Source organism: Drosophila sechellia, chromosome 3L (assembly GCF_004382195.2).
Source record: "Drosophila sechellia strain sech25 chromosome 3L, ASM438219v1, whole genome shotgun sequence".
Taxonomy (NCBI): Eukaryota; Metazoa; Arthropoda; class Insecta; order Diptera; family Drosophilidae; genus Drosophila; species Drosophila sechellia.
The window spans coordinates 10,595,966-10,621,908 of NC_045951.1; the positions used below are offsets into that span (position 1 = coordinate 10,595,966).

The 25,943-nt window shown below is 43.6% G+C and overlaps 5 protein-coding genes across 7 annotated transcripts; 3 read left to right on the plus strand and 2 right to left on the minus strand.

Annotated features, from left to right (window-relative positions):
* Positions 1-698: 698 nt before the first annotated feature.
* Positions 699-17,618, plus strand: LOC6605183 (zinc finger MIZ domain-containing protein 2). Of its 3 annotated transcripts, none has more exons than XM_032719260.1 (11): positions 699-1,836; positions 12,292-12,832; positions 12,927-13,088; positions 13,529-14,298; positions 14,358-14,476; positions 14,542-14,674; positions 14,742-14,955; positions 15,026-15,762; positions 15,832-15,961; positions 16,076-16,465; positions 16,529-17,618. In XM_032719260.1, exons 2-11 carry the CDS (start codon positions 12,305-12,307, stop codon positions 16,658-16,660), a joined length of 3,315 nt encoding a protein of 1,104 aa, XP_032575151.1. In that variant the 5' UTR covers positions 699-1,836; positions 12,292-12,304; the 3' UTR covers positions 16,661-17,618. The 3 variants fall into 3 exon arrangements, with proteins under 3 accessions (XP_032575151.1, XP_032575150.1, XP_002030022.2); XM_032719259.1 differs by having other exon boundaries at positions 700-1,470; XM_002029986.2 differs by lacking the exon at positions 699-1,836 and having other exon boundaries at positions 12,090-12,832.
* An 868-nt stretch (positions 17,619-18,486) lies between these two features.
* Positions 18,487-21,159, minus strand: LOC6605184 (ATP-dependent RNA helicase DDX42). The gene has a single exon (XM_002029987.2). The coding sequence runs from the start codon at positions 21,095-21,097 to the stop codon at positions 18,737-18,739; it is 2,361 nt and encodes a 786-aa protein (XP_002030023.1). The 5' UTR covers positions 21,098-21,159; the 3' UTR covers positions 18,487-18,736.
* A 68-nt stretch (positions 21,160-21,227) lies between these two features.
* Positions 21,228-22,456, plus strand: LOC6605185 (biogenesis of lysosome-related organelles complex 1 subunit 4). The gene is made up of 2 exons (XM_002029988.2): positions 21,228-21,461; positions 21,516-22,456. The coding sequence occupies exons 1-2, from the start codon at positions 21,318-21,320 to the stop codon at positions 21,879-21,881; spliced, it is 510 nt and encodes a 169-aa protein (XP_002030024.1). The 5' UTR covers positions 21,228-21,317; the 3' UTR covers positions 21,882-22,456.
* Positions 22,457-22,768: 312 nt separating this feature from the next.
* Positions 22,769-24,212, minus strand: LOC6605186 (sarcoplasmic reticulum histidine-rich calcium-binding protein). The gene is made up of 2 exons (XM_002029989.2): positions 24,103-24,212; positions 22,769-23,937 (listed from the first exon to the last, which is right to left on the minus strand). The coding sequence occupies exons 1-2, from the start codon at positions 24,112-24,114 to the stop codon at positions 22,867-22,869; spliced, it is 1,083 nt and encodes a 360-aa protein (XP_002030025.1). The 5' UTR covers positions 24,115-24,212; the 3' UTR covers positions 22,769-22,866.
* Positions 24,213-24,809: 597 nt separating this feature from the next.
* LOC6605187 (MIP18 family protein galla-2) lies at positions 24,810-25,699 on the plus strand. The gene is made up of 2 exons (XM_002029990.2): positions 24,810-25,188; positions 25,241-25,699. The coding sequence occupies exons 1-2, from the start codon at positions 25,068-25,070 to the stop codon at positions 25,588-25,590; spliced, it is 471 nt and encodes a 156-aa protein (XP_002030026.1). The 5' UTR covers positions 24,810-25,067; the 3' UTR covers positions 25,591-25,699.
* The last annotated feature ends 244 nt before the right edge of the window (positions 25,700-25,943 follow it).

Sequence of the window (25,943 nt, forward strand, 5' to 3'; positions counted from 1 at the left end):
AATGCTACATAATACAATAGCTAATATCAATAAACAAATAAATGTTTATTCATATGCTATGCTTTACCCAACTAAAAATAAAAAATGTCTCTTGCCCTGCTGACATTTAAAAAACAATTAATCCCGATGGCGCTGCACACGCCGTAAATCATTCAAAAATCAACCACAAATCACAACAATTAAGACAAATGTGCTGAAAAATCTACTTAACGCAAACACTCACACACGCTCGCACACACACACTCGCAAACACGCATGCAGCCATTAAACGCTTTCAAAACAAACCCAATAAATGTCAGCTGCCCGCAAAAAGGTAGCAGAAAGGTATGATTTTCAGTCGACATGCTGCCGAGAGAGAGAGAGCCGACCAAAAGGTAGCAGAAAGCGGAGTAGAAAAACTACTATTTTCCTTTTTCTCGTATGGAAACCAACAGCAAGGGGCCCGCGAGGCGAAGAAGTCAAACAAATTGACATACGTATACATAATTATTATTTTACTTAAGTGCTCGCGCGTCGTCGCCCCTTAACAGACCGAAATGAATACGAAATACGAAATCCGAAATACCAACCTGAAATAAATCAACCCGAGAGAGCGCGTACTGTACAAATACATCTGCATCTGTATCTGTATCTGCCGAAGTCGGCCTCGGCTGCACGGCATACGGTCGCCGGACGTCTGGAATGAATACCAACTTCATTCAGTTCCTTTCTGGCTGCCGTCGAACGTTGTCGTCGTTCGGTTGAATCGAATCGAAAAGCGCAGCTCGCCAAAAAGCCAGGCCAAAATCTCAAAGCCACGGCTCAGTGAAACAGTTATCAGAAATTTTCGAAAAATCGCGTAAAAAGTTTTCGAAAAAAAAAAAATTAAAAAACATAAGCAAGCAACCAATTTTTAAGTGGCAAAGTTGACAAATTGACGCAAACAAAACACAGCACATTTTTTGGATTAAGTGCCACATAGTTCCTGTTAGCAGCAGCAACACACACCAACCACTTGGATTACTATAAACAACAGTATTATCACTTAAAACTAGCACAAAAATCGCAAAATTTTCTTCAACAAAATTAGATCGTTTTTAAACTACAACAATTTGCTAGGCAACCAAAAAAGAAAAATACATAAAGAGAAGAGAAAAAACGAAAACAACAAACTTGTGCAACATCCCAAAACAAATGTGAAAGCGTGACAAACAAACAAAAGATACGAAAAACAAATGAGCAAAAAGTGAACAAAAAGTGAAAAGTAAGAAAAAGTGAGTGTTTGAAAATGCTGCAGTGAACCATTTCGAAACACACAAAAATTAACAAACACAAAAAAACACCCATCAACAAATTATAAATCCACAACAACAGCAGCAACAACACAGAGAGACAAGTGTTGTTGTCCCATGTATTTGTTGATGCCATGCAATTGATTGTTGACAAAATTCCCATGTATTCCAAACAAACAACGAAGCGCAATTCCAAAAAGTAAGTTTTGAAGAACCTCTGAAAGAATTGAAAATTGAAAATTGAGAAAACAGACTGCAGAGCAAACAGTGAAAAGTGCCCAAACCAAAGCAAACAAACAAACAAGCAAAACGAGAAGGAAAACCCTTCTGGTGAACTGATAAACTGATAACAGCGGCGAGAGAGACAGCAACAAGCCGGAGGAGGGAGATAGCGTTCCACAGCTGCTGCTGTCGCTTCTTCTTCTTCTTCACGTGGTGCACCTGTCCCAGCCAAAAAACAGCTGCAACAACAACAGCAACAACAACTTTAACTTCAACTACGAACAACAACAATTTACACACCACGCGCTGTTGCCATAAAACCCAAAAGAAAAAGAAAACTTAGGTAAAATATCTAAAAATAAATTCCACTTAAACCGAAACAGAAACCAAAAATGCAAAAAAAAAATAGAGAAACATAAAAAAATCACAGCAAACGAGCCAAAAGAATTTTTAAACTTCAACTTTTTGTCTGTGTGCTCTCCTCAACTTGACAGTCAATAAAATCTGGCTGGCTAAATATAATAATAATCCACGCCTGGCTAAAAATAAAACAATTTATAAACGAAAAGTGCAAAAATTCTTTATGGCCATCAACAATTTTATTTCTTCTCCACTAGAAACTTTTAATTGTTGTGCTTGTATCAAAATTACGAACAATCAAAATAATCAAATGGAATGTGCTTTTGTTTTTAGATATTTTATGTAAATTTTTTTGTGTCTTTTCCTTATGCTTTGTTTGTTGTTTGAGTCATATGCATATTTAGTTAGTTAACAATTTGTTAAGGAAATTTTGAATTCATTTAATTCCTGAAATTTCCAGACAGCAAATTACCTTGACAGAAATATTTAAATAACATACATTTATGAGGTGTTTTTAAAAACTACTGCTTAAAATAGTATTTGTTTGATTTAAATAGTACTTGGAATATTTAATTGACATACATTTTATGAGGTGTTTTTTTTCTAATTGATTGTTATTACTTCGTTAGGCAGCATAAAAACTACTGTCACTGCTACCACATATCTTTAAAATCAAACGAACATACTCGCAAGAATTATCAATATATAAACAAATTATGGGGTTTATATCTGCTACATTTACATCAACATTTACTTCAAGCACCAGCATATCCAGTAAATTAACGAAACCGCCCAAATTAAATTCTATAAAATGCGAAGACACCCTCATTGCCGGGAAAACCCATTCAGACACTTTAAAGAGCCAGCCGGTGGATTCATTTTGACCGAATTCCCACATCAGCTGTTAGTTAGACCGCCTCCCAGCGCCGCCCCCTCGCTTAATACTCTCTCGCTCTCACGCACAGCTGACCCATAATTGACACGCACACTGGCAGACGCAAATAGACGCAGACACACAGATACAACGTTACACCGATACAGATACACTCGAAAAGTATCTGAAGTGAAGCCAAGAAAGCATTCGGTTTTAGTCCAAAAACATTTCGACCTACTGCTGTTGCTTTGTTTTCTACGCAGAGTAGGTATTCGTGGCCGGAGTTTTCCTTTTCCATTGAATCGTTCTCGAGAAGTAAATTGTGGATGTGGAAGTGGAAGTGGGTATATCGATACCGAGAAAGAAATTTTCCCAACGATCCGCTTCGTTTGCGAACGAGCAACCCAACAAGCGAACAACCGAAAACACCGCTCAAGTCTGTCACTTATTTCTCAGTTCGACAATGTTTTCGCCCATTTCTCGTGTGTGTGTGTATTCGTGTTTGTAGCCTCTTCTGTTTCTGTTTTAGTTTCTTTTGTGGCAAGATGAAGGGGGAACCCAAAAAAAATATATATACATATAAGAAAAAGGTCACTCCAAGAGAGGCAACCTCTTCCCACTCCAGTTTTCCCTACCATTTTCCCTGCCGTATCTCGTTTGCCGTTTTTTCTCACATGCCACGCATTTTTCCCCAGCCGAACACCCCCTCTTATTTTCCACAGACAATGGGAAAACTCTCGGCAGACATTTTTTCGGTTCGCTTGTAATTCATCATCGCTGCAAAGAAGATGAAAGCAACGGAAAAGGTACGGGGCTTAAAGTAAGAAAAGGAAAAATGCCGACCACAGGTAAACCTTAACCCATTTGCAATAGTCGCAGCTCTTAACCCAAGAAAACAGGTAGTTGCACTTCGCTTTGGGTCGCCAGGGAGTTCCCAAGAAAATACTGAACAGTGCAGTGCTTCGAAGTATCTCGAGAATTCATTCTTCTCGATGGGTGAAAAATTATTTAGAATATGCGAATGTGATGGGAATTGACCTTCTCGGAAGATAAGAGGGCAAACCATTCAGCAAATAGAACCTTTTAAGGATCCTGCCAAGTCCCATATCTGTTATCCCTTTCAAATTTGTACAGCAATACCAGATATAAATCTTACAAGTGTGTTAAAATTACCCTGTTCGCTGGCAGTTTACCAAAAGAGCTGTCAGCACAAGCCTCAAAATTTCCTATTTTTTTAAATGCGTAAAGAATTAAAGTTGAAACGGTTTGAAATTCCGGTTCGGCAGATCAATCCAACGATTAATTAACGCCCTGAGCTTATCGTAAACACCCTCTAATGTCATCAACCCACCACCGCCCCACACTTGGGATTCCCATAAAACGGAAACTGCGTAAGCGCGAGACAATCATCAATCAACCACCGAGGCAACCAAATCACAGCCCATCAAGCAACCACCGTAAGGACTTGAGAAATATTGCTATTGCTACCTATGTATGCCCACCGTTTCTGAAGGGGAATTCCTCGCCTCTGCTCCTGGCCACTTCCTGTTTCCCTCAACTGTTTGCGATTTTCACACGAGTAAATGACAGAAAAACAAAACCTAAACGTGGAAAACCATTTGCAAATCGCAGAAGGCAACAACAACCCTCTGCCTCTGTTCAAAGAGGGATAGCGCACTGAATTCTCGGTGATTAAACCCCGAAAGAAACAAACAGAAACAGAACAGCAGAGCACAGAAACACACACGGAACATTTAGCGAGTGGAGGAGCGTCCGATATTAATAAACCCATCAGCCAGGGGGCTGGAAACTGAGCAACCCCCGTAACGAAATCCACACTCGAGGGCGCAACAATAGTTACATGTGTAAGCCGACAAAGCCACCCCTAAAATCGCGCCGACTTTAACCCCTCATCAGTGCAGATTGAAGGTCACACATGGCACCCAAGAGCAAGAGAGAGACAGAGACAGAGAGAGAGAGTGAGCGTTAGATCTACGGTGCATATCTAATCACACAATTTGAATTTGATTGGGCATTAATGGGTTAAGCAGTTGACTCTTGACTCGCCTCGGGCTCTTCGAGGCACCTTGAAGAGTCGCACACTCCATACAACTCAGAGTTCGTTTAGTCACATGATAAAAGTTCCCAAAACGCAACGAATACCGAACGAAAACATTTAACGACCCAATTAAAAGCCCCTGAACGAACATGATATCAAACTAGACCGCACCGAAACCAACACATTCGCATAGATATAGTAAAATATATGCTTAGCAGCCACAACAACCGCACAGATAACTGTCAACCACCGAAAAAGTACTAAGCACTGCCATCACAATCGATGTGCCCAGAACGTACTGAGGTCCAAATCAGAGGTAACCAACTCTTATCACAACAGCGGTGGGGGACCGACAAGCTAATTATACCAGCAGATCGTACAATATCTATATCGAAAAACCGAAACAAACCGAAACTCCCCACGTTCTCATTATGTTTTGGGTGCACAAGAACAACTGGAACAATGGAAAGTTTCATTCTCTGAATGGCTCTACCTGTACGCTACCATCTGCTCTTCTTTCTTTTTTTTTTTTGCTCTTGTTTTGACCGACATTAAATCGCGTTTAGGTATGCAGAAATATTTCAGTTATCGATAATTGCTTATCGCTGTTTACGACCAGGTAGTAGTACCTTCATATAGTACGCCAGTCTCGGAGCATTCGGCATTCTCCGCAAAATGGTCGCTGGGTTTTTGTGAATGGAACGCCATGGAAATGCGGTGGGAAAAAGAGGGAGAGGGACACAATTGATTAGGCTCAGGAAGCAAGCGAGTGCAAATGATTAGTAAGAATAAATATTTAAACCATATGTTAGCAAAGTAACTGATTAGTACACAATCGACGATTTTCTAGAACAAGCTGTTACAAAAATAGCTAGTGCATTAGATCATTTTGATAACCAAATCAAAGCAGACGCCAATCTAATCATTAGGTAACAAAAAATCAAACTTCCTCTTGCTAATCAAGTTAATATCTCATTGTGGAGTATTTATTATTTTTAGATGCGCAAAACGGTGCTATATATAGTATATATATATATATATATATATACTTATCAATCGACGCGCATCCTGTCCCATATTTCCCGTATCTTTTCTGTGTTAACCTTTACCGATGGCAAGTATTTTTAGCTAACATTTTCTTGTACACACTTCGATCGGTTTATTTTGGTTGTTGTTTTTGCGACTGTTATTTAGCTGTACTTCAGTAGACATTTTTGTTCGAAACTGGTTTTCAAGTACGACGCTTACGTCGCTGTCGACGTCCCTGTTTGCGATTTATGCGTTGGGTTTTGAGTCGCTTCAAGTTTTGCTGGCTGTTGCAATTTTTGTCTTATTTTGTTTTGTTTTATTTTTAATGTGATTTATGCATGTTCCTCACTGTGTGAGTGTGCAAAAATACTTGAACGAAATTATTGCAGCTTCTTTTTTTCGTACATTTATTTTTGTGGATTTTATTGTTGTTGTTGTCGCGAGCGTTGACAGTCGCAGCCTTCGATTTATTTTTAATGTTTATGTCTGTCCGATTGTTTATGATTTTTGTTGGGTTTTTTGCTTACTTAATTGGCGATTAGATAAATGCCAAAAACGCAACAAAGCCGATGACAATGGAATAGATCGCACTGAGTACTAAATCCCTACCATCCTCCGCTCAAAAGGCCTCTCCAATGCTGTTTCTGCCTCCGTTGACTGGCATAAATTTAGTTTGAGCAAAACGCGATAGATAAGATAAGCAAAGCAAAACCAGACCCGCCAGCAAATCGGGCCCGAAACATCAGATCCCCAAACCGAAAAAGTGGCTAGGTAAGGTGTGCAAAAACCACATCGCTGATTGATAGTCACAGGGGTGTCGTTGGTGGTCGGTGGTGCCGGGGGTTTTCTGCTGGTTCGTCCATTAGCGACCTGATTAGCGCGTGTGTTACACGAAGCACAGCGCTTTTTGTTTAGGTTTTTTTCAGTTTTTTTTATCGCCAACACGAGCAGACTTCAATGGCGACACCATCAGCCATCAAAACGATTTTGGTTACAACACCACAAGGACAAAACAGCAGACGACAACAAATACAATGGGTAGCCAACAGGGAAATGCAATTTCCGAATTGAATAATGCATAGACACCTGTAAATATCTGTTCCCAGTGCCAATCACAGTGGCCAACATCAATATTTCATAACGTTTACTAATATTACAATGGCCTGATAACTCGATTTGAATACGAGTATATACCGAACGTGTTATCTTCCGAACATCGTTTGACCTTTTAAACTTATCTATTTTGACTGGGTCATAAAATGCGTTAATTACTATAGGCATGACGTCAGCTGGAACTGAATTAGTTTTCCAATTATTTTTAGAATACCAAATCTTCCTCTCATTTCACCAAGCTCGTACACCATGTAGTTTTAATGATTCGTAAATCATTGCTGCAACAGTGACCACTGTACCCTGAACTCTAAGCCTAGAAATTGCAAATTAGCAAATATAATGTTGTATTACAATCAGCGCTAGACACACGCCGGAAAACTAAAACGAATATTTTAGGGCCTAGCGCACACTGCGTATACGCAATTTCGAAAAGGCAGCCGCTAACAGTATGGGGCTTGCCAATAAATAAAAGCCAGTTACAGGTGCTGAAAACATGCACACACAGCGCACACACAACACACAACCGGAGAGGGTAGAAATATTTCAAATATTACTCATACCACATGTTGGACAGAGATCCGCCCGTTTTCCCTTTTGTCCACCGCAAGCGGCAAAACATTTATAAAAATGAATTTGCAAATCCGCAGAATGCAAACCGAGCACAAAGTGGGAGGCAAACATTTTGTCGGCGATTGAAGGGGGCTGAGTGCTGAATATGTTTTTGCACATATTCAAAAATCTGCCAACCCCCATGCGCCCATCCCTTCGGAATCACCACCACAGTCCATCCGCCTGCTGACCATCTGTATTATTTGCATTGGGTTTTTAATCAAAAATTGCGCGATTTCTCTTCGCTTTTTAGCCGCAGCTTTTTCTTCGGCTTCTCTATTTTTTTTTCCTGCTGTTTACAGTTCGATTTTTATTATGTTCACCTCTCCAGCCACCAGCTTAAAAAACCACTCGAGCGGAGGGTTGTTGGCTGCTCCTGGTGGTTGCTTTCTTTTTTCCTTGCTTTGTTTTCTGGCGTCGAGTCTATTATGCTGATTTATTTTTATTTCCATTCTGATTGCAATTTATGCCAGCCAGATGAATTATGAACGCGATCGAAGAGGGCTTGGAAAACTCGCCGGGAAATTCAATTGAAATGGGATGGGACAAGGCGTGGCGAGGCGAAGCGAAGAATTTTCCCAGTGAGCTTGAGGCGACAAAAAGTGTTGCATACCAACAGGCGCCGCCCAAATGCGAATGGCACACAAGGTCCTCAAACTAAGCTGCGTACAAAAAATTATTCCCATCCTTGGGCACTCAAATCAAAAAAAAAAAAAGGAACAGGACGCGAAAAAACCATACACAACCTCCCCTGACAGGCCAATATGGAAAAAATGAATCCACAACAGAGTCGGGGGCAAAAAACAGACAGACGACAACTGCCAACTCAAAATTGGACTGGAAGGAGTGGAAGAAAATGTCGAAAAAAGTATTCTTTGTTGTATTTTTTCCAACTTTTTTATCTGCGTATATTTCATATGCGAAAAGTGCAGCCAGCAGCGGGTGGTTTCGGTGGTGCCGATGGCTGAGTTGCAAACACCCTTGAAAAACAACTGTCAAACGCATTTCAGCGGTGGGAGGGGAGGTGGGTGGACTGAAACTGCAGCGAAACAATAAGACAAACATAGTGGAGTTTGAGTGACTGATGAGCCCGAAAAGGTCCTGAAACGGCGAAGAGAGCAAGTCGCACATTGTTGATGTGTTATTGGTTTTGCAGGGAGTACAGAAGCCTTCTTTTTCACTTTGAAAAAGGCATTTCTGGTGATTTGCACACAAGCTGGTATAATATTCAGCACAAAACTCAAATGATATGATCTTAAACTATTGATTATCTATTTGAGTGGTTTTCTAATGCAAATTACTTCAAAATCTTTATATTTTGTATATGTGTCAGTTCTAATATCATACTTGATTGAAACCTCCCACTGCGCTGAGAAAACTTATTCCAAACATATCGTTCTGTCATTGGCTCCACGCACGTGTCTCACAATTTTTCATGGTCTCTAAAGCGCACACACACACACATATGTGCATGTGGTATATATTACTTGTTTTGTTACATGACGCCAACTGTCGTCTGTGAAATAAAAAGCATGGAAACAGAATATAACAAAAACGCAAAGACAAATCAGAATTGAACAGAAAAAAAAACACGCAAACAACAATAACAATAAAAATAGAAAAGGAAATCAGGAGGAAAAGTATGATTTTTTTGTTGAAGGATTGTTGTGCCTCGGCAGCGTAATAAACTTTACCAGACGTGTCCTCCAAAAGGATGTTCTGCCCATCCCGAATGTCGCATTGCCGTCTGGGCCATAATTCATAGTGCCCGGGAACAATGTCTATAAATTGTGAAAATATAGTCGAAATAAATTGAAAACAAAAAAACATAAACCCCCGGGCGAAAAACCTTTAACGACGCCCCTGTCCGTTGACATACGGAAATCATTTCGTGTGCCAAATGAGAAATAATTTTTATTACCACAGCAAATCAAAGTGCGCACAATTTACAATTACACAAGCAAACTAAAGTCGTCGGAATCGGGAGGGGGGGTGGTTGAGGAGAGAGGGGTTGAGAGCGGAGGGATGGGGCCAGAGATCGTGCACCGATTTCGATATGAAGCTATATCTGCGAGCACGTGTTTCCGATGGCCTATGAACTGAGTTTTAGTGGTTCTAAACTGTCTATCTTGCTCGCTCGCCAGCGAGTTACCTGTTTTGCTTTATTTTTATCTAATCAATGAAGAAATTTATATCTAATCAAGGTACAAAAGGCAGCAACAACGGTGAGGCGACTCGAACTGAAACGCTGAAACAAAGCCATGCGGCGTCATCACAGATCCCGCATTCCTCACCTCTCGACAAAAAAAGAAACCTTCGCTTTCCAGTGCAAGTCACATAATGAGGCGATTATATGATCGCTAGTGCACAACTTGCTTGTTTGCTCATTCGAATTCGGCGCCCTACAATATCTTTTCCATTTGAATACAACTTCGAAAGCTATCTTTGGTTTATTTATCTCGCATCTGAGCTTTTTCAGTACTCAATGAAGGTCACTTGGCTTCTAAGTGCAGCATGCTGATAAGAGTAAAAGGAGTAATATGCTTTCTTGTGATTTTTATTGTGGTTTACAACTTGTTATGTGCCAGATCTTGCTTAAAATATCATATGAGAAGCATACTTTTCGGAAGCTGGCAGAGTTATTAATAACACTGAAGTCTTTAAAAAGTATTTCCTATTCAAAAACTCTATTTATTTATAATTCAGCATTTAGAAACAAAATTAGTCAAATGTAGCCCTGTTTTACCACTTCTCTTCACTCGAGTGAGCACTGTAATGCGAGTTATTGCCCCGCGCTTTCCCTCCCCCCACTGCAGACTGTACCTGCGATCTCTTTCCCACTCTGTATGCCCTTCCCTCTCACACACTCGACCCAATGACCCGCTTTGCTCTGTTTACCTCTCCGCTCTGTTTTTGCACTTGGAAATTGCTAGGTGCTCGATGCTAATTTATCGTCACAGTCTCGCGGCAATCACAGGTTCAGTTCCACCAACCATTCTTCCCCGCCCGACTCTCCCGCCCGGTCAATTCTTCCTCTCTCTCTCCACCCCCCTTTCCCCTGCCCAGTCGGGCGATTCTCCAGCGATCTTTGTAGACTTTGCCGGCTCGGGCTTTTCGTCATGCGATTATCAGCCAATCGCTTAGTGTGCCATTTATTTGCATTTCGTTCGCCGCTGCAATTGTTGTTGCCTTTTGTGTTACGTTTTGTTACGTCTTTTGTTGTTGTTGTTTTTGTTTATTTATTTTTATTTGTTTCCAACTTTATTTGCTTTTGTGTTGTTGTGTGTGTAGTGTATGTGTTTGCGCTGAGCTGCTTTTGTAGATGCGCAATTATTGTGAGCGTGTTACTTTATATTTTTAATGTGCGACTTTTTTGTTGTTGCGTTTAGGATTTTACCCTTTGACAAAAAAAGTTTTTTTCCATAAAGAACAAATTAGATGTTTAAAAGTACATTTTGAGTACAAAAAAGGGCAGAGTGATTTATAAATAAAATTATGTTTCAAGAGAATTACAGTTTTCTATCCTCAAAACTTCAAAATTACTCATACGCACCGTTGATAATTAGGTAATTGCTGCATTTCTACATATGTTTTTATTTTAAATTTATCCCTTCCGATGTCAAATTTTGTCAATGCTAGGGTATTCCCATCTTCGGCTATCGAGTTGATTTTCATTTTATGTGCTTTCTGCTGCGCATTCGCACTGCGTTCATATGCTTCATATTGTTATTGTCCGCCTGGCAAATATGCTTAATTATTTTTACCTTAAAAGTCGCGCCATCAAAGCGAATGCGAAAACAATTTCAATGGACGGGTGGAACAATTGAAGGGAGCGATGTCGAGGGCAAAACAAACCGATACTCATACCCAAACCTAAGCCTAAACCTAAACCCTGAGCCCATTTGACATTTTCGGGCTTAAATGTCATAGCAAATCGAGGGGAAGCAAGTGCAATGGGAATTATAAGCAGTGAAGAGAAGATGGAAAATGCAATTGCAATCGCAATGGCAATTGCCACACAGCAACACACAGTACAAATGAATGACGTTGACAATGACGATGATGGAGATACGGCTAGGTGGTTGGAAAGGGGGCTTTTGGATGGAAGGGTGCTGCGTATACTGGGGTAAAATCACGAACATAAGCTGCCTCAGGCTGACATCATCCGTGGAGGTCGAATAATGATTCGAGCAGCAGGGCATCGGAGAATCAGAAGCGATACTCAGTTCTTCAGATGTGACTAACCGAATCGCGAGATAAGAGAATCGCTGGTTGGTAAAAACCAAAAACAGATCTAAAGAACTGTACGAATTGAAAAACCCAAGAGACTCCATAAAAAAATGCTAATAACAATAACGATAAGAAAAGTACTTAAACATTAGAATATGTACTGCAGGCTAGGAACTTTAAGAATACGAAATATATAAATAGGCCATGCGAACACACAAAGCAATGCGCAGTAATATCACAATTTCTTAGAACCCGTGAAGTATTTAGAAAATAAGATTTCCGAGTAAGAGCAGGCATGGGATTTAGTTTCCCGAGCTAATTTGTTTCCTAGGACGACCATTCACATACAGCCAAAATTATATCGTGCATGATTGATCTTGAACTTTTCTGCTCAATTCGGAAATTTCAGTGGAAATAATGCCTCAATGCGTGATTCCCGTTTATTATACGCAGTGGCCATACTACATTATCACGCTGTGGATTCCAACTAACTCATGGCTTTATCTCGTCTACGAACTTTGCAGGAAAAATGATGAAATGAACCAGCAGGCGGGCTCCTCAAGGGCGCCAGCCACCGGGGGCCAAATCTCACCGCCAGGTGCCACAACAGTCGGCGTGGAGCAGCAGCAACACTTGCAACAGCAGCAACAGTACTACAACCAGCAGCAGCAGCAACAGTACCAGCAGCAGCATCAGCGCGACAACTTCCTAGCCTACCAGCAACAGCAGCAGCAGCAGCAGCAACAGCAACAGCAGCAGCTCCAGCGATCGGGAGGCGGCGGAGTCGGCGGCGGTGGTAACTTTATGCTGGGCAATGACCTTGTCGGCGGCGACAGCCTGCGCAGCCTGAACAACACCTTCGGTCCCAACTCGGAGTTCACGTCGCTCGGAGGCGCCAACAGCTCGGCATCCTCCTCGCTGAGCGGACTGAGCAGCTCGAGCAGTCAAGGATACACGGGCATGGTTGCTGCCAGCCAGCAACACCAGCAGCAACAGCCACATCACCACCAACAGCAGCAGCAGCAGCACATGGGCAGCATGGATGCCATGGGCGGTTACAGTCAGGTGAGGATTACGATTTGAGAAATGCACATCGAACTACACACCACCCTACCCATTTCAAGTGTCTAACCTAGCCCATTTATCTCTTATCCTTCAGATGGGTGGCGGCATGCACCCTGGACCCAACAGCGGCATGATGGGCAACATGAATGGCCAGTACATGAATGGCGGCTCCGGCCAGGGTGGCTACAATGGAGCCCAGGGCATGGGCATGGGCTACGGCGGAGGTGGCAGCATGGGACCCCAGAGGCATCATCAAGTGAGTACCAGTTGGAATGCATTTAAAGGGGTTTTTTGGGCATGGACGGATGACTTCACTGCCGCCACTTTTATATGACCAGCTGTTGACAATTCATTTGCGGCAGTAAACTGATTTAGCTTTGAAAGCGTTTACCCATTAACGAATCATTCGGATCGCACCCAAAACAGAAGTCCGCGACATAGCAAATGACAAATTTCTGACTGCCAGAGCGACAGTAATCCGCTCAAGCTCTCTGGCTTTATTTGCCCCAGTCCCTCAGTTTTGGTTGCTTTTAATGGCAAAAAGTTTGACGCCTAATTTAAGATGGAAACCCCACTTATTTGTACTGTATATTGTTTATAAAGATAAGGGTGGAGTAGCAATTCTATTTTCCGAGAAGTTTCATATAAGAAGTCAAGAATGTCCTCTTATCAATGGCCTCCCCCTCTTTTTTTTAGATGACGCCCATGAACCAGATGCAGAATATGTCGATGGGCCCGGGAGTCGGAGGAAGTGGCGGCATGGGCGGCGGCATGAATCCCCTCCAGCAACAGGCGGCGCAGCAGCAAATGGGCGGCATGAATCCGATGGCCAAGATGCAGGGCATGGCCAATGGTGGATATCCGCAGCAGGCGCCACCCAGTCTCACCCAGCAGCAGCAGCAACAGCAGCAGCGACGAATGGCCCCGTATCCCCACCCCCAGATGCACATGGCCCAGAAGCGGGCGGCGGCCGGAGTGGGAGGAGCGGGCGGAATGTACCCGGGTAATCCCATGCAGCAGCAGCAGGCGCAGATGTACGGAAATCAGCAGATGCATCCGGGATCCGGTGGAGGAGTTCCACTGCCCATGCAGGCGGGTGGAGCAGGAAACGGTTACGGACGCAGTGGACCCATGGGCGCCGGCAATGGCGGCTACGGGCGTATGTCGGCGGGCAATGGCATGGGCCCGACCGGAGGACCAGTGATGGGACCCATGGGTCCCGGTGGCATGACCGCTGGAGGTATGGGTCCCGGACCAGGTTGCATGAGCCAGCAGCGCTTCATGCCCCAAGGATCCGGCGGCGGCATGCCCGGAGTGGGCTATGGTGGAGTCGGAGGAACCGCTTCCCATCAGGGTCAGTTCTATCCGGGCAGTGGCCAAAGTGCTGGAATGCAGCAGGCAGGTGGCATGTGCCCGGCGGGTCCGGGCGCCGTCGCCACCACCGGCAATCCCTACCAGAATCAAGGGTGAGTTCTGAAACTCCATTCGAATGAATCAGTTAATAATGTATTCCTCTTGTGCTCAGTTTCCAGCAAAACTATCAGCACAGTCCAGTTCCTGGCAATCCCACGCCACCGCTGACGCCCGCCTGCAGTGTGCCCTATGTCAGCCCCAATCCGGATATCAAGCCACCCATGGACAACAGTGAGTTCCGCTTAAGTGAATCCGTCTTTGAAAGTCTCTTAACATACCTTCCACTTGTTTCTTAGGCGAAGAAATGAGACTGACATTCCCGGTGCGCGACGGCATCATCCTGGCTCCTTTCCGCCTGCTGCACAACCTGTCGGTCAGCAACCACGTGTTCCATCTGAAGCAGAATGTCTACAACACCCTGATGTGCAGGTAGGACCCTCTGACCAATTCACATTGAACTTTCGGTTTATTAATATATATTCTTCTTAATTTGCAGAAACGACTTGGAGCTGCAGCTGAAGTGCTTCCACCAGGACGACCGGCAGATGAACACCAACTGGCCGCACACCGTCACCGTCTCCGCGAATGCCACGCCCCTGAACATCGAGCGTTCCGAGAAGAACAGCACCGCCCTACGACCGCTCTACTTGAAGGCGGTGTGCCAGCCGGGAAGGAATACGCTCCAGCTGACCGCCAGTTCCTGCTGTTGTGTAAGTACATCAAGATCGAACCAAATGGCAAGTGGGATTAATAAATCCTTTTTCCCTTTCCCGCTCGCAGTCGCACCTGTTCGTGCTGCAGCTAGTCCATCGACCATCGGTGCGCCAGGTGCTGCAGACGCTGCACAAGCGCAATCTGCTGCCGCTGGAGCACAGTGTGCAGAAGATCAAGCGCAATCTGAGCCAGCCGGAGGCGAATGCCGGACCGGATGCCACGCCCCAGCAGCAGCAGGGTGGCGGGCAGCAGTGCGCCAAGATCTCATTGAAGTGCCCCATCACCAAGTCCCGGATACGACTTCCGGCGCGGGGACACGAGTGCAAGCACGTGCAGTGCTTCGATTTGGAGGCGTATCTGATGATCAACAGCGAGCGGGGATCGTGGCGATGCCCGGAGTGCAGCAAGTCGGCGATCACCGATACCCTGGAGATCGATCAGTACATCTGGGCCATACTCAACACGCTGGGCAACTCGGATGTGGACGAGGTGATCATCGATTCGTCGGCCAACTGGCGGGCGCTGCAGCACAATGGCGGCATGCCCAATGCACCGCCCCCCTCGAATGTTCCTAGCAATCCCAGTGGCGGCAGCGGCTCCAATTCCGGCAACGGAAGTGTCAACCCCACCCTGCCGGTCATCAAACAGGAACTATGCGACGACATCGCCAAGGTCATGTCGCCGGGATCCACCCAACTGCCCACCTGGGACAGTGCGCAGGCCATGAGTCCCTACAACATGCACGACATGAACTCCATTGCCAGCGGCAACATGATGGGCAACGGCGGCAACACCAACCAGCAGTGAGTACTAAATATAAAATATAATACTTTTTTGGCAAGTGAATTAATGTATTATTAACCCATTTTTAGTGGCAATCGCAGCAGCTACGACGGCTTCAGTGGCAACCACAGCGATGGAAGCGGCGGATTGCCTGGCGGCGATGGAGGTGTCAACTCCCTCGACCAGCTGAACGCCATGGAAAAGTCACTCAGCGATCAGGTAGGAGTCTACAAATTATTGATTATAAATAATTAACAAATATAATTAAATATTAAATATAATAATAAAAAAAAAACCGTACTAATTTCAATATTTTTGCCATCTCTACTTCAGATGCCCCACACCCCGCACACTCCTGGAGCGGCCAGTCATCCGATGACACCTGGCGGTCCGCCCAGCGTCAGTAGTTCCCACAACGAACCGATCAGCGGCGGTACGCCCAACGCCAACGGAAGCGGAAGTGCCACGAACGGAAGCGGCAACAACAACAGCAGCACGGGCCACAACTCGCCACAGACGCCGGGCACGCCCAGTCGGATGGGCGGCGGCGGCATGGGAGGAGCAGGCTCAGCGGATAGCCAACAGCAGCAGCAGGAGCAGCTCCTCAACTCCCTGATGAGCAGTCAGACCCAGCTGAAGTTCAGCGAAAGCGATCTAAGTGCCGAGCTGCAGAGCTTCGATGCGGCGGCAGCGGCCATAAACGATACAGCCCACGATCTGAATGTAAGTATAATGCAAATGACTCTGAACAATGGGAAAAATATTAATTTTCGAAATCATTTATAGCTGCTGCAAGACGTGGATCCCATGGAGATCCTGTCCTATCTGGATCCTCAGCCCGATCTTAACACGCCGCCCTCGAGTGGCAGCAGCAACAACAACGCCAGCGACGACTTGCTGGCCACGTTATTCGACTAGGCCCAAAAAGGCAGGGGAGAAGCTGGGAGAGAGTTGGAGAATTGAAGTGGCAGAATACCATAAATTGTATATAGTATTATTAATTTTAATGAAATGTGCACTAGACGCCAGTCGCGTACTTCAACCAACATTTTCGTTTCCTCACACAAACCAACAGCAGCAACAAGTAAAAATACACAAAAACAAAAAACAAAATGGATAAACTATTACAAACAACACACTGGATGAAAAATCGAAGCGGAAATTTGAATTTGCCCGTGTTGAAAAACAATGAAATGTGATTTAAAAATTAATTAATTAAATTAATTGGCATTTAATTTAAAGCTAACTGAGAAAAACCCATGAAAACTACAAAAAAAATGCACACTAAAGCGTAAAAATTAACAAACAGTCATTATACCATATAAAAAATTAAAAAAAAAAAAATGAAATCAATCACTTCAGTTGAGAGCATGAAAATTCCTTCAATGAAATTTACGAATTTAAAATGCAGCAGAAAGTCCTTTGTTCGTTTATTTTAAAATTACATTTTTTGTTTGCCTTATCCCAGACTTTTGTTGCAAAATGTTTCTTGTTCATTTACAAAGTATTAAAAAAATCTATTAAATCAGCGCAACAACAAAACATGAGCAAAGAAAAACAAAACAAAAACGAAATCGAGAAACACAAAATACATACAAGTGAAATCCCAACAATTTTATTACATTTATAAAATGAAAACATTTACATTTTAATTGTTGCATAATTTTAATTATTTTTTAAAGCCTATCTACATATTAAAAGTAAATGATTTAGCTTGGTAAACGATAAACGAAATTTAACAGACCAGCGGAGGAAATATTAAGGAAATATTAACTTTAACGAACAGAAAGTAAATGTGTACAATTAAGTGACAAAGCGAAACTGCATAATTAGTGGAAGAGAGAAACAAACTATTAAAAGTGTAAATCAAATTTAATGCTAGATCTAAAATATATTGTATATATTGGATATGTATGTTATATATGCGGCAACAACAAAAAAAAAACACAACCCCTCCCCCAAAAAACACACAAAAGCTAATTAATACATTTAAATAATGATAATAATAAATGAAGAAAACAAAAAGTATTTCAAAACTAAAATTACAGTGTTATAATTTTGTTTGCGTCTTATTTTTCCACACACTTTCCCCGTTTTCTTTTTGGATTCTCCCCTGATTTTCCGATTTGAGTTCGTCTATATGTTTCGTACGATGTGGTTAACATGGACCAATTTTTATATACAAATATATATATATATATATGTATAACACCCACACACCGACGAGTCTTTGAATAGAGTATATACGCGAACTATATATAACGGAATATATATATATTCATGTACGTATCTGATATGATATTCAAATATAGCGAAATTTTTAAGCTTTGCCCCGGCTAATTCCCCGTTCAGCGCTTAACAAAACGAAACAAATCGAAAAAAATCGAATAAATCGAAAAGTCGAAAATTTACGCGAAATCGCCTCGATGTGGTAGTTAAATGAATCTCAAATCTCTTCTCAATGTTATCAAAAACACACGTAATTAATTAATTATTATATAAACACGTATATCCAAAAGCGAAAAAGAAACAAAATTCGTAGTGGTTTCATTGTAAAACAATATTTCATAATGATTAAACGAACAATTTAGCTTCAAGATTTCGATATTCCAGTTCGATTTCTTCTCTCGCTTAATGAAATGAAAAATTAAAATGAAAGAACACGATTAACGATTAACAATATCGATAGGCAGTTGGGATGCGCAAATGTGATTTTATTTAAAATAAAATACACATAACCATGATTACAATTAATGAAGATTTTTATTTGGATCTGTGGGATCGTTCGCTGGAACTTGCTGCGAAGGAAGAGAGTTGTACATACGAGTATTTAACTAACGTAATCTTTATGAATGAACATGGTATATATCTGATTATATATAATATGTTTAAATTTAGTTCATAAGTTGTAATTTTAAACGATGGAACAAAAGCAAATACACATTAAATAATACGAAGAGAAATAAACCAAAAAGCAGCATCAGTTAATTGTGTTCAATTCCAGCGACTCTTCTTGGCTCTTTTGGCATCCTGGTTGCTGCTGTTGGCCGATGAGGCGGAAGCACCCTGCGTTGATGATGGGGGCGGTGCCATTGGCGCAGCGAAAACTCCCGAGTCCGGCAGAGTTTTCTCCCAAGTGCGATCGCTGGACGCACGGAACTGGTTGTTATACTGGGATCGGAATGCCTCCCTCATCGCTGTATAGCGATCTGTGGCTGGTCCTGAGCTTGAAAAGGATTTGCTAGAGGGTCCGTCGGAAGGATTTTTGGCAGACACACTGGCAGTGGATTCCGAGCCACCAGCCGAACCATAGCCACCTCCATTTCCTCTCTCCCGATAGCCCAATCCTGTGTGGGTATTTGTCGGTCTCTTTCCCTTGCCCTGCTTGAAGCGTGAGCTGCGGAACCAGGAACTCTTCATGGCCAGCTCCATCAGATCGTCGGGCACTACCTGATCGGCGCCCTCCAAGTTACGCACCAGATGACCAGCGAACTCCTTGTCCTTATCGGTGACTAGAGTGAATGCATTACCCTTTTCACCGGCTCTGCCCGTTCTTCCAATTCTGTGCGTGTGGGTTTCAATGTCCCTGGCTGTGTCGTAGTTTACCACATTCCTGATATGGGGTATATCCAATCCTCTGGCTGCCACGTCGGTGGCCACTAGAATATCGCACTCTTTTCTCTTAAACTGAGTGATGACCTTGTTTCTGTCCGCTTGATCCATATCGCCGTGGAGTAAAAGACAATTGTACTCCTTAATTAAAAGATTGTTAGACACCGTTTCGGCATCTACTTTCTTAGTCACGAAGATCAGGACGCTTCCTTCGGAAAGGAACTTCACCAGGTGGCACAGCAGCCAATTCCATTTCTGCAGAGGATTGGGGAAGACGTACACAGACTGAGTGATGTCCTGATTTGCCTCGTTTAGATCTCCCTGCACTATTCTCACGGGATCGGAAAGGACATCCCTGGCCAGACGTTCAATTCGCTTCTTAAAGGTGGCCGAAAACATCAGGCATTGGCGATCTGGACGCACGTGGTTGCAGATGGAGCGAACCTGGGGCTCAAAGCCCATGTGGAACATACGGTCGGCCTCGTCAAGCACTAGGAAAGTGACCCTCCTCAGATTGGTGGCCTTCATCTTGACCATATCTATCATACGTCCTGGCGTGGCCACAATAATTTCCGCTCCCTGTTCCAGAGCTTTACTTTGCTCCCATTTGGAGCCTCCGCCGTAGCAGCAGACCACGTTCAGGTTGTAGACCTTGCCAAACTTCTTGGCCTCGTTGTAGATCTGCAGGGAAAGCTCGCGTGTGGGTGCTAGGATAAGACCTATGGGTCCGTCGCCTGGCTTCAGCTGTTTCTGATCCATCACATGCATTAGCATGGGCCAGATGAAAGCTGCTGTCTTACCGGAACCAGTTTTGGCTATGCCAATGATGTCTCTGCCGGACAGGGCTGTGGGCACTGCTTGTGCCTGGATGGGTGTGGGCTGTGTGTACTCCGCTTTCCTCACGGCCTTGATGAGCTGCTCATCGAAACCGAAATGGCCGAAGGAGGTGACTGGTTTGGGTGGGGATGGACCAGTGACCTTTACGCCCAGTGTGCGCCTTAATTCCCGGACTTGCTCCTCATCCAGGGCAGCTATGTCGTCATGCTGTGTGTAAAAGTTCTTCTCGAAGGGTTCGTACTCGATTTCGGAATGGTAGATGGGCGGCAGGGGATCAATGTCCTTTTTCTTCGGTGGGGCTATGGGATTGCCATCCTCATCGTATTCGATTTCCTGGTCGGATCCCTCGTCACGAAGTCCAGCATTTGGATTCTCCTTCATGTAGCGATAGTAGCTCTCCTCGTCGTCCTCGTCATCGATGTCACCTCTCACCGCCTGAGTTGGTGCCTTAGGTGCTTGTTGGCGCTTCTCCTTCTCCACCTGCTGGTTGATGCCCGCCATGAACTGCTCGAGCGGATCCTCATCCGAATCGGTATCCTCTTGCTTTTTGGCCGACGTTGGCGGGGCTCCCGGGGATCCTGGTGCCGGTATATACGCTTGTTCTATCTCCTTTTCCCTGGGCTCATCGTCATCATCGAAATAGTCATCGTCCGTGTGGTGCTTTCTTTTGCCAACCAGATTGGTGGCATTGGTGTACTGGCTGATGGAGTCCAGGGTGGAGTAGCCGTGCTTGGACGTCGATGAAGTGCTCCCGGTGACCCCGCCACGGTTTGCTCCTCCGCGGGAACCAGTATAGCCACGGGCATTCAGAATCGGGGGCGGCGGTACGGCGTTCATGTTGGTGCCGGAACTTGCTGGCCTGCGGTAGGGGAATCCCCCACCGCCTATGCCTCGATATCCACTCATCGTGCTACAAATCCAAGCAAATGCTGCAAGCTACCAATTTCCAAAATCAATAGAAAACAGTATGACCGCAGCAGCAGCGGGACAGCGAGAAAATACTTTGGGGTCACACTTTAACTGATTGGAGTTTTACCCTCCTCACATATGGTCACACTGGTCGAAAGAGAAAACAATTGTTGCTTATATTTACAAATATTCAGTTAATTAAAACAACGCCTGAAATATGCAATCGAATATTGAGAATGTATCACGGGACTATGCCAAGATACTGCAGAGCGCCGATCTGGAGAAGGAGATAAATCCACTGTGCACGAATATCGAGGATATGCTGGCCAGATTGGATGAATTTGAGACTTTGCTGGCTTCGGTTAGTTGTTTTCTTTAAAATTAGTGATGTTACTAATAGTTTATTGACTTTTAGGTGCGTGCGGAATCCAATGGCATGATGGCAAACAATGTGTGCGCCATCCTGGGTTTCGCAGACAGTTTCGAGCAACTGAAGACAAGAATCGATGGTCTGGAGCAATTTGTGGGTGTAGTTAGTGCAAATTTGTCCGAAATGGAAAGATCTGTGGATATAGCAGAGGAGGAGCTGCATGTCACAGACTACAGCCTGAAGGGACTTCTCCTGAAGCCCCTGAAGGCTAAGTTAGGTGCCAGCGATTCCAGCACACTCAGCTCCCTGCCACGATCCAATCTCGTAGAGGCGGAATATCAGCCTGTGGAGATCTACAAATCCGACGATTACTTCGGAAAGTCGGAGGAGGAGAACTACTTAGCCAAATGACTAAGCATATAGGAAATAATTAGAAGAAACCTAGTTAGAACAACCTAGTTGAGGATCTTTGCAGATGTACAAACATAAAGTTAATTTTATAAACTTTGTTAAAGCAACTTAATTTGCATTTTGTTTTTAAATGAGGCATTTGTAATGCTTTTTGAATATGCAATAACTATCAAATTAAGACCAAGACATCTAAATTCAGCTTCGTAATTACACTTCAGTACCTACTTGTTATAATTGTCATTATAATTATAGCGAAAATTTACAGATAGAATGGAAAAAACCGAGGCAAACAATACGTTGTTTATTGTTACATTAAGTCTGGCTGTTTATATTTATATTACTGATTACTTACATTAGAGTAGTGAATAAAATAGCAGTTAGGTACGTGGATGCCATAAATATTTAGTGAATAATTAGCGAAGAGGTGCTTACGTAAATATTCAATGTTTTTTTACGAGAAGCGCGTAGTTAAGTTACTCGAATTTATAGGCAAGTTCGTGGAGTCTCGCATTTGAATTGTTGCCTATATGGTGGTAAAATTCTAAAAATACTGCAATACAGCATTACTATAATAACCATTCCACGCCTTTGCCTAGAACATAAATTAAATTTGTTACCAGGAAGCTACTTTAACGCATAAAAATTTAATGCGCTTGAAGGCGCTTAAAATCGGTACAATGTTCTTAAATTTATTATTACCAAAGTGTTGGGAACATGTAGTGTGAAGTATTATTAACAAATACGAACTACATTTAAAGCTTCATATATTTTTTTAAGTTTTATTAAATGAAATGCTATAGATACCTTTTTTTAGTTTCCCTATTGTATTAAGTGCTTTTTTTTATAGACATTCACCTAAATATTTATTAAATAATTAACACCCAGTCTTTTTATATAAGCATGTAAATATTTGTGTTTATTTTAGTTCGTTTCGCTGACTACAAATCTCGTGATGGTTTCATTAGCGACTTTTGGCATGGGAAGCCTAGGCCTTAGCTTTCTCCTTGCTTTCCTCCGAACTGGAAGTGGACTTATCCGCATGCTTGTTCTTCTCGAAGAGCTCGGCCACGGGAATGGGATGGGGAATGTGGAGATTGTGGATGGACGGAGTGGTGCTTCCCAGCTCCGACTTGCTGGTGGATGGGAGATTGGTGGTGGTGGCTTTGGTTTGCGTGGGCACGGGAATATCGCGCTGGTGACGCTGTTCCGGCGCCTTTCCGCCGGCCAGAGATTCAATGGCCTTGTGGAGCTCCTCGGATCGCTGGGGATTGTGCTGGAGCGACTCACGGGCCTTCACGCTGTCGGGTTTCTCCACAGTCTCGCGCTTTTCCTGCTTCTTGGGCAGCTCGGCGGTGTGAGCCACAGCGGGCAGGGCATGGGGCAGCGAAAGATCCTCCACCTGAGGACGATCACCCGCCTCATCCTTGTGGCCCTCCTCGTGGTGAACTTCCCTCTTTTCCTTCTTGTCTTCATGTGCTTCGGGAGCCTGCTTCACTTCGTCCTTATGGGGAGCTGCATCGTCACCATGGTGGCCCTCCTCGTGGTGAGCCTCTCGCTTTTCCTTTTTGGCATCATGAGCTTCGGGGGCCTGCTTCACTTCCTCCTTATGAGGAGCCTCGTGGTCTTGGTGACCCTCCTCGTGGTGAGCCTCTCGCTTTTCCTTCTTGGCTTCATGGGCCTCCGGAGCTTGCTTCACTTCCTCCTTCTGGGGCACCGCATCGTCACCATGGTCACCCTCCTCGTGGTGAGCTTCCCTCTTGTGCTTGTGGTCATGTGCCCCAGCCGGAGAAGGCTTCTGCTCATGATGTTCAGGAACGGCCGATTCAGAGTGATGCAGCTGTTCGTGGGCCTTCACGCTGTCGGGTTTCTTGGGTTCATTACGCCTCTGGCGATTAAGGACGGGAGCATCCTTCAGCAAGACTACCTTGGCGGTGGGCTTGGGATCAACGAGCACATCGGGACTGATGGGACTGGGCCTGGAGAGCTCCCCAGAGGTAGACTCCTTAACATCCAAAGGTGCTGCGTGGGAGAAAGCCACCAGAGCTAAGAGAATAATCTAAGAAAATGTGAAAAACATATACATTAAAACGTATTTTTGATTGTTGAATATTTTCATTCAAAAGTTAAAATTTATGGCACTCTTTAATTAGCCGATTACAATAGTTTGTATGGAAAACTTCGATAGCATTTTCACTTTTCCTGGGTGATCTTAAAGACTTACGACCGACTTCATGCTGAACGCTTGGAGATGTGAACCAAACTGCTGATCTGAGCCAAGTGGCGACCCATTTTATAAACCCAACTGGGCGATCGGAAGCTTCTCCACTCCGTTGGCAGCGGCTGTTAACCAGTTTGTAATTCGGTGCTAATTGCGAATAGATGCACTCCAAGTGCGCGGAAACCCGTTCACAATGTAAATCTGCTTTTCTACGTTGATATTGATAAGTCTGGCTAATTATAACCCGAGGAAATCGGCGTCAAGTGCGCCGGCTTCTCGGCATCGCTGCTTCTCGTAAAAGCGGCAAAATGGAATAAAAATATGGAAAATAAAAGCGGGTTTGGCCGGCGAAATGGGCTCAAGGCTTAGTCAGCAGCGCCAAGTACGGACTCATCCTCATCCACATCTGCTTGCCATTTAGCACTGGCTCGCAAAAAAGTTAAGCTTGGCTAACTTAAGTTAAGTATTTCCCCAGCTAATTTGAAGAGCACATAAATATGGATCGCGAGTCGTCTGTAATTACGCCCTTTACGTAAGATGACAGGTAAACATATCAATTGTACGATGTTTTCCTGGAAATGTACGGTGTGATTTGATTGATCTAGTAATTGCTCTGAATTTCCTGAATTTGTATTCAAATAATTCCAACCTAAAAAAAGGCTACTGCCATTAATTAAAAAGATTGCACTTAACATCACTAACTAACCTTAATTGTGTGAGGCGCGCATAAATGTATACTTAATTAAATGTTCTGGTTAATAAAATTAACAAAATGAGATCAATTTCAAATTCAAATAAATTTGGCGCCCAAGAAGTGTGTGCACACCATAAACTGAATGTGGTGTTATTTAGCATCTAATAGTCTGAAAAGTGCGGACACACTGAAAGACATAACTTATTGTTTCAGTTTGTTCTTCGTCAAATAAAAACGTGTAAATAAAGGGTTTTCAAGGAAAGAACAGTACAAAATGCCCACGGAAATCGAGAACATCAACCCCAATGTCTATGACAGGATCAAGGAAAGGGTATTAACCGCCAACGAAGAAGACGAAAGCGTGCCGGATCCATTTGACAAACGAGAGATTTTTGGTGAGATCAAAGAAGATACCTGAGGAATATATATTTTAAATCGTTTAACCAGATCTCATTAGAAATATAAATGACCCGGAACATCCCTTGACCCTGGAGGAGTTGCATGTGGTGCAGGAAGATCTCATCCGGATAAACGATGGCCAGAATTCCGTGCACATCAGCTTCACCCCGACGATTCCCCATTGCTCGATGGCCACTTTGATTGGCCTTTCCATCCGGGTGAAGTTGCTCCGCTCGCTGCCACCCCGCTTCAAGGTCACCGTGGAAATAACGCCCGGCACGCACGCCTCCGAGCTGGCGGTGAACAAGCAACTGGCGGACAAGGAACGAGTGGCCGCCGCTCTGGAGAACAAACACCTCGCCGAGGTGATCAACCAGTGCATCGCCGCCAAGGGTTAACTACATGATTTTATCCTCGTTTTGGATATATGTATAAATACAATTATGTTGGTTTAGTAATAATAATATTGGTTTAAAAGAAGTTTGTGCCAGCTTCACCTTTCCGAAATTTGGAGCGATTTTATTTTTTGAGATATGGTAATGTTTATTTATCTTAATTGTTTGTTATTAATAGCTAGCAATAACATTGGCCATATATCGTAAATTTATTAGGTTCTCCTCTTGCTCAGCTAGTTAAGTAGTAGTAATAACCTTTTGCTCAAATCTAATTATCGGTCAGAGAAACTAAATTATTTCCTATTTCAAGTTTGCTTTCCACGTATGGTTAGGTATTATCATTGTTTTTTTTGTCC